This window comes from Ammodytes marinus (genome assembly GCF_949987685.1).
Source record: "Ammodytes marinus genome assembly, chromosome: 16".
NCBI classification, from domain to species: Eukaryota; Metazoa; Chordata; class Actinopteri; order Uranoscopiformes; family Ammodytidae; genus Ammodytes; species Ammodytes marinus.
The window spans coordinates 1,415,201-1,424,130 of NC_137220.1; the positions used below are offsets into that span (position 1 = coordinate 1,415,201).

Sequence of the window (8,930 nt, forward strand, 5' to 3'; positions counted from 1 at the left end):
TATCATAGTAGCTAATTTTGTGTTGATAAATACTAATGTTGCATTCTTTATCATCAAAACATTTAAAATATAAATAAACAATGGTGTGATTTTGTTTGATTGATGGGAGTCTATCTACACTGCAACAGCCTATCACGGCCTTACTGAAAAGAAAGTAGGCTACGTAACTACGTCAATGTAGCCGCTCAACAATTACCGCGCATTTTTGAGAGTGAAGCTGGATGAGTTTTCGCCGGCTTACTATTTCATTTCTAGTTCATCATAATCGATATTCGGTAATGGTTGAAAAGCCCACCAACAGTCTCCTCTGCCAAATCGGATCGTCAAACTGTTGTCACTTTTTGAGCCGCACAACAGACTACTACAAGCCGAAATTATGGACTTGTTCAGCGCGGTGACACTTCTGATTGCGTGAAGCCACAGTTTTGCACTGTGGGAACTCTGCGCTCCTCCAGCCACGGCCATCGAGGCTGTGCCGGAGACCGGCCGAGAAGACGCATAATTTACAAAAACCTCCGCGGATTTGCAGTTGTGGAAACAGTTGGTCCGTCACAAAGTGACAGACGGAAAGACTGAGTTCAAGAGTATTTTACAGTGTTATTGATGCTGTGCAAGGAGAGATGGATGCGCGTTTTGGAGAGCGCAGTAGCGAGCTCATTGGCGCACTGGCTGCTTTGAACCCGGAGGCCGAAAGATATGTTGATGAGGAGGTTGAGCTCGGAGAAACGCCGCCTCCCGCTGTACTGATAGAAGGAACTGGAGAGAGCACAGCCCTGCCTCCACTCAAAGTAGGCTACCGTGTGTGTGTGTGTGTGTGTGTGTGTGTGTGTGTGTGTGTGTGTGTGTGTGTGTGTGTGTGTGTGTGTGTGTGTGTGTGTGTGTGTGTGTGTGTGTGTGTGTGTGTGTGTGTGTGTGTGTGTGTGTGTGTGTGTGTGTGTGTGTGTGTGTGTGTGTGTGTGTGTGTGTGTGTGTGTGTGTGTGTGTGTGTGTGTGTGTGTATAATGGCAATGCATACCCCTCTGTTGACTGCTTTAAAATGCAATGTTTGAGATATGCGTCTGGTGTTGGCTACATCTAATATGTTGAATAGTCAAGTGTTTTATGGATATTCATAACATTGCTTCTATGTTATGTAGGCCTATTGCTTTAAATTATGAGGACTGATGTTGTAGGCTATAGGCTACCACTGTTGGTTAGTTTAACGTGATGATTACGTGCTGCGCGAATAGAGTATAGGACTATTATAAATATACGTACTGTAGGCTAATAATAATTGTGCCCCCCTATGCATTTCATATGCCCCCCTTAAGACTGAGGTCTGGCGACGGGTCTGGTTTAACCATGACCCATCTGAGCCCCCAGGCCTTTCTCACACCATTATAAATACAGAAAACAGCCACGGGAACCTGAGCTCGCTTTGTTTTAGCTTAGAGATAAAAGAGGAGCCGGAGGAACAACTTGTGGATGACGGTCAAATACAGGAGGTTGTTCTTCCCTTTCCTGAATATGTGAAAGAAGAGAGAGATCAGCCAGTAACGGCTAGTGAAAGTGAAAAAGCAGAAGAGAATGTCCAGGAGGCGCTGCCTGACAGAGAGACCTTCATCCAGCTGCGGCTGCTGGCGGCAGCAGAGGAGATCCTCTGGGAGGTCGAGAGAACCATCAAGCTGGCTGAACCGGACTCCCTGCTCCATACTACAGGTTTGGGGGTTTGGGGGTTTGTTAGTTCTAATCTGATGTGAGGAGATTTTTAAAAGGCCATCGTCATTGTTGACTCGATCCACAGTAAGGCTGCAAGGAAAGACTATCTTTATCATTAATCTGATAAATACTATTTTATTAATCCATTGTCTGGTTTATAGAATGTAATTTAAAATGTCTAAGAATTTTCCTAAGATCAAGTTTCATATTTGTCAAACCAAGAGTCAAAACCCCAAATATATGATATCATATAAGACAAAGAAAAACAGCACATGGACACATCAGAGGCTGTAAATAGTGTTCTATTTCATCCTTACTGACCTGCAGAGGCGGTGCTTAAAACACTGGATTAATCCAAGTGCAGTTCGAGTCCCTATACCAACACAGTCCCCTGTAACCCTCACATGGCCCAGGGAAGACTATATGTTTTAGTGTCATCCAAGAATCTGTTCCTTTCATCTTCTTGCTTGCGGGGGAACAGTGGCTTCAAGGTTTAAGCTTGCAGCGTTCTGCTTGAATATGAGGATTTGCTACGTAGGTAAAGGGACTTGAACTGCACATGTGCAGGACGGATATATCCAGTACTTTGAGCATCTGGTGGTCATCCAGGATTCATAACACTCTAGTTACAGTTTAAACCTTCCATCTTTTTGCTTAAGATGACTTTAAAGATTATCTCAAGTGTTGTAGATAAATACTCTGTGTATTTAATCCAGTAATAGTCAGGTAAAGTGGTCTATTGAGTGACTTCTGCTTCTATCTCCTCCTGTAGCTACACTACCTTCGTTGACCAACAGTGCTGCTGCTCTGGCCGGAGAGGAGACTTCAACACAACCCTCCATCAAAGAAGAGTTTAACCATGACCCATCTGAGCCCCCAGGCCTTTCTCACTCCATTATGAATACAGAAAACAGCCACGGGAACCAGAGCTCGCTTGGTTTCAGCTTAGAGGTAAAAGAGGAGCCAGAGGAACAACTTTATGACGGTCAAACACAGGAGGTCGTTCTTCCCTTTCCTGAATCTGTGAAAGAAGAGAGAGATCAGCCAGTAACACCAGACTACAATGAACAGTTGCTCCTTACTTCAGACTTCTCTGTGGCCGAGAGCGACAACTACGGCAGTGATGAGGAGAGGGTGGAGGGAAAAGGGCCGCAAAAAAATACAAGAACACCGAAATTGAAGGCTCCACAAAGACAAAGTGAAAAAACAAAAGAGAAGGTCCAGGCGGCGCTGCCAGACAGAGAGTCTTCTGCCAGAAGTCCTAGAGACAGCAGGACTTGTCCCGTGTGTGGACGGGGTTTCCGTTACATGTTTCATTTAACAGAGCACATGAAATCCCACAAGAGGACGAGCAAGTCTGAGAAGAAGCTCCTCAGTCATTTGGAGGGAACTCAAACTGAAAACCTGGTTTGTAAGGTTTGTGGCAAGAGGTTCTCCAACAGGTGCAACCTACGGATGCATTCCAAGACACACACAGGGATTAAAGCCTTTGAGTGTCAAGACTGTGGGAAGACATTTCTCAGGAAAAAGGACCTGATCATACACACAAGGACCCACACAGGGGAGAAGCCGTACCACTGTGCTATTTGTGGGAAAGGGTTCAGTCAGAGCACCAAAGTCAATCGTCACATGAAGACACACAAGGGGGAGAAGCCGCACCACTGTGACGTTTGTGGGAAAGCGTTCAGTCAGAGTGCCGTCCTCAATAAACACATAATGACCCACACAGGGGAGAAGCCGTACCACTGTGACATATGTGGGAAAGGTTTCAGTCGTAGAGACAGCCTCAACGGTCACATGAGGACACACACAGGGGAGAAGCCGTATCACTGTGAAATTTGTGGGGAAGCGTTCAGTCGTAGAGACAGCCTCAATGCTCACATGAGGACCCACACGGGGGAGAAGCCGTACCACTGTGACATTTGTGGGAAAGGGTTCAGTCAGAGCTCCAGCCTCAATGCTCACATGAGGACCCACACAGGTGAGAAGCCGTAGTAATTTGGCATATGTGGGTTACAGTTTTTTACAGATAAAGCGGATATGAGATGTGGAGGGACATTGACCTGCTGTTCACAAAGCACAGGGAAATGGTGGAAGGAAAGTGCAAGTCACACGTTTCCCCTCACTCTGACGTTAGAACCATGAGAGCTGAAAATGGAAAGAATTATGCTCTCTCTATTTATGATGCCCGTTATGAGAGATATCTAAAGGCTTATTATGAATACAGGTACAGCGGGCAGAAGAGTGAGATTGAGCAGTACTTTAGTGATGTGAAAACCAACCTGCAAGGAGCTGGTTAATCAAAGAGGCTCCTTTCAGATCAACTGAGAGAAAGGCTGAGCAGAAACATATAAATGTTTCTCTCAGTTTGTACCTCTGCTATTGCCTGTATAGGTTTAACTTTAAGCGTGGTGCACTGCCTTTGTCTACCTGCAGAACTGTATTTCTTTTTTGTAATTTTGTTGTGGAAGTAAAATAAGGTTAATCTTTTGTTTTTTAGTCTCACTGAAGGATTTAGTGTGAAGTCAGACTCCACAACTTTATTGATATTTACAGTAAATCACAATCAGCACATTTCACTTCTGCTTAAGCTGCATTTCACTTATGATTAAGCTGCATTTCACTCATGATTAAGCTGCATATTTTTTATTGTTCGTGATGATTCTGCAATATTTTTTTTATTTTTATGTAATTTTCTCCCAGTGTTATCTCACTAATAAATCAGTGATTCTTGAGAAGTGGGACAAAACAGGCAATGTTGAAAAAATACAAACCCTATGTTTAGGCAAAATAAATTACATGTACTAAGCTACTGAGCTAAGCTTTGACACAACCTCCCAGCTTTTGTCCTTTTTATCAAAATTGACTTTTTACCTTGCTTCTCCTTTTTAGCTTGCCATTCCTTATTTTGTGTCAACTCCGTCAGACACCAAAAAACACAAATAAATGTTCCCTCATTTTATGCAAGACCCATGAGATGTATAGTGAGCACAAATATAATAATAATAATAATAATAATAATAATAATAATAATAATAATAATAATAATAATAATAATAATAATAATAATAATAGGGGCAACCGTGGCTCAGGTGGTTAAGCGGGTTGGCCAATGATCCAATGGTTGGCGGTTCGATCCCCGCTCTGCCACCAGTGTCATGGTTGTTGTGTCCTTGGGCAACAAGACACTTCACCCACTTTGCCTCGTGTGAATGTGAACATGGAGCTTGATATACTTTAAATGGCACTTTGATGTAAAGCATAGATATCTACAGTGTGGAGCTAGAGTACTAGTGTGCATTGCACTAGAGCTCATGGATAAAGTGCTATGTGCTAAAGTGCAGTTCTAAAGTGCTATGTGCTAAAGTACTATGTGCTAAAGTGCTAACCTATATATTGCACATTATTCTATTGCACATTGTTCGTCAGTTTAATGGAGGCTGGGACAAATGACAATTTAAGGCGGTTAGATTTACATAGCGGCACCCGGAGTCTTCTCCCTGATGGCAGGGTTTCATATTCAGGGAAGAGTGGGTGTTGTGAGTTGGAAATTATTTTCTTTGCTTTTTTCCTAACTGCCTGCTCATAGATGCTCTGTATAGGCTCATATTCTTTCCTCCCTACGATTTTCATTGCCGTTTTATGCATGCCGGCCAGTTTGTTTTTTAGCTTAACGGTTAGGTTGCCAAACCATGAGGTGATCCCATATCTAATGATGCTCTCTACAATGGCACTGTAGAAAATCATCATGATGTGGCTGCTTACGCCGTACAGTCTTAGTCTTCGCAAAAAATATAGCCTCTGTTGCAGTCTATTGCACAGGTTGTCAATATGTGTCTTCCAGCAGAGAAGATTATCAATGTGAACCCCTAAATACTTATAAGAGGACACCTGGATGATTTTCTTATTTTTGATGACCACTGGCTCATGGTCAGTCACTTTCCTCGGATCCAAAACCATTTCCTGTGTTTTGGTCACATTTAGAATAAGGTGGTTGGTATCACACCACTTAATGAATAGGTCTATCTCATCCTGGTACACAGAGGGGTCCGTATCCTTGTGTAGAAGGCTCAGGATTACGGTATCGTCTGCAAATTTCACCATATAATTGTTAGGGTGCACAGTCCTACAATCATTGGTGTACAATGTGAACAGGGTTGGTGATAAAACGCAACCCTGTGGGACTCCTATGTTGCAGTGTTTGGTGTCTGACAGTGTTCTATTGACCTTCACTTGCTGTGTTCTGTTCGTTAAAAAAGAGTAGAACCATTTAATCAAGGTGGTGTTTACACTCATGTATTTGAGCTTCTCTAAGAGTATGTGAATTTGCACTGTATTAAAAGCTGAGCTGAAATCAACAAATAAAATTCTAGCATACGCTTTTGTGTTCTCAAGGTGTTTGGAGATAAAGTGCAAGGTGCAAAGGATTGCATCATCAGTACTGCATTCCTGCTTATATGCAAACTGGTACTCATCTAGCTTTGTCTCGACATCCTTCATGAGCAGTGACACAACACATTGTTCAAAACATTTCATAACAATCGAAGTGAGAGCTACGGGACGGGAATCGTTGTTTACTGTGGCACAGGGCTTTTTAGGCACTGGAGTTATAATTGACTTCTTCCACAGAGCTGGAACTGTGTGAGTGTTAAGTGACTGTTTGAATATTGGACACCATGCTGTTGTTAGTTCCTCTGCACAGCTTTTGAGCAGAAAAGCTGGCAGGCCGTCAGGGCCTGCGGCCTTGCCCGTACGTACTCTACTGAAGAGACGGCGGATGCTGGTCGGGTCGACTTCCAGGCAGCAGGTGTCATCAGTGTCTGGCAGGGACTGCAGAACACTGTCACACTCCTGAGAGAAGTTTTGACGGTCGAATCTCAGGTAAAAGTCATTCAGCTCGTTTGATTTTTGCTGCTCGTCCAGGGTGATGATTTGTTTCTTTGCAGGGTTCATATTAGTGACTGATTTCATTGTGTCCCAAAGTTTTTTTGTGTTTGACATTTTGAGGTTATGTTCCATTGTTTGCCTATGTTGTTCTCTTGCATTAGTGAGAAGTAGTTTGAGTTCTTTTTGGACAAGTGACAGTCCTGCTCTGTCTTTACTTCTAAAGGCCTGCTTTTTCCTATTTATACAGTCTTTTATTTCTTTTGTTACATAGGGTTTGTTATTGGGGTAGACTACAATGTTTTTCTTGGGAACCACATTGCCAACACAAAACTCCATGTAGTCCGTTATAGTAACTGTTGCCTCATCAAGTTCGAGTGCATGAAACAGAGACCAGTCTGTGCAAAGAAAACACTGAATGGCAGCCACGCTTCCGTCAGTCTGCCCCAGGGCAGCTGTGGCTACTATGGTAGTTTACCACCACCAGTATGACTGTGTGTGAATGAATGGAACCTGGAACCCTGTAAAGCGTCTTTGAGTGCCTTGAAAAGCGCTATATAAATCCAATCCATTATTATTATTATTACAAATATTCACCTAAACTGATAGAGCCACAAAAAAATATTTTCAAAATGTATATGAATATACATGTTTTTGATATCTGACGGTGTTGACATATTTAACGTTTCTTAAACAGAACAAATGTAGTTTTTCTAGTAGCAGTTTGGTTTCTCTGTTGATGATAGGTGCTCGTATGAACTACTTCAGGAAAATAAAATGATCTAAACATTTCATATAACTTCTTCAGAAATTGTAAGTCGGTGTTGACGTATCATGGTTGTGACACAGGACTTTCAAGATTTGTAATGTAAAATATTCTAAAACTACAACACTTATCAGAGCCTGTCTGACTCCAATGTACTCTGCACAGATAGCTTGTGACAATAGGTCCTTCACGGAGACAGCTGCCCCTCATATTGTCTGATTTTATTACATTTTAATGAAATGTCTGACGGTGGTGACAAAGTGTCCCCCCACTTAGAAACCTTATAAAACATGAATGTGTTGTAGAAAAACATTTTTTATTGATATGAGAGATTATTTAGTGTTGCCTTTGATGACAAAAGCTATTTTTAATCATTAAAGTACATTTTTAATAGAGGTTTACGGCCGCGCCGAGGCGTGAGCGCGCGCATATCTTTATTAATATCTCCCTGAAGATATGGCTGAAAAATCAAATGAAAACATCATCTCAAACTAGAGGTCCTCCTGTTTCCAGGGAATGTTCTTGTGATACTGTCAGTCCCTCACAGGTTTAGAAAACACCATGAGAAGCAAGACCCAGAAGCTCCCCAGCCACCACTCAGCTTGTAAATAGTGCATAGAGTATATACATAGTGTGAAAGTAGTTTGTTATCATTGTTTTTATATTTACTTAATGGTTTGTTTGAACAATGTTTTGTGATGCTTCCTGTTTTATTAGTATACATCCCATGAATCATTTTATGTGGTTCAAAGTCTTCATTCAGTCTAATTTCCTAATGTTTTTTGAAAGTAGAGACAACATTTCTACCAAAAAGCGTCTGGACCAAATTTCATATTAGTCATGTTTTGTGCACTTCCCTACTGTGTTTTGGAAAATTTCCACTGCATTTTTAAGCTTCTTATTCATTGATTTCATTTTCCAAACGTTTTCATGGCTGTGTGATGTGGAATTATGTACATTTCAGTTCTAAGAAAGTAGTTGAGTGATTTGTGTTTTATTTTATCTGAAAGGAAATGTTTTCTTTAAGTTTGATGAAGTTAATATTTTCAATTACAATTTTTCATTAAATAATTATCCATATTTCAAACTTTAATCGATTTGAGTTTATTTATCCTAATGTCTGCACACTGTCTATCAAAATAAATAAGCATGAGATTAAGAGGTCCAATGTGTGTGTTTTAATGTAGGGGAGAGTGGGGTAAAGTTCAACACTTTTTACATTTGCTCCCCTCTGAGCGAGCTACAATGATTTATCAGTAAAATGTACACATTTCCCATTAATTCAGGATGTTTCTAAGCAATGGAAATTATCAGGATTTATTCAGGACGAAAGGCAGTGAAAATAGGATTGTTTAAAAAAAAAGTTATCTTGTGTCTCACTTTACCCCAGCTTAGGGGTAAATTTGAATGTGTAACTCAAATGTAACTTTTCTCATATTCAGAATTCAGGCTTAAAGGTTCAGTAAGCGGAACTTCCTGCCAGTTTTAGCTAACTTCCTGTCAGTTACTGCAGTTAGCAGTCCCCTCGCTCGTCACCACATTAATGCACTGCGGTCTTCAAGCAGCGAGTTATCTAGCATCA

At 41.4% G+C, this 8,930-nt stretch overlaps 1 protein-coding gene across 1 annotated transcript; it reads left to right on the forward strand.

Moving 5' to 3' along the window:
- Positions 1–376: 376 nt before the first annotated feature.
- LOC307262952 (uncharacterized protein) lies at positions 377–4,029 on the forward strand (the record flags this gene model as incomplete). The annotated part of the gene is made up of 3 exons (XM_080043973.1): positions 377–394; positions 1,311–1,698; positions 2,471–4,029. 3 exons carry the CDS (start codon positions 377–379, stop codon positions 3,691–3,693), a joined length of 1,629 nt encoding a protein of 542 aa, XP_079900099.1. The 3' UTR covers positions 3,694–4,029.
- Positions 4,030–8,930: the final 4,901 nt, after the last annotated feature.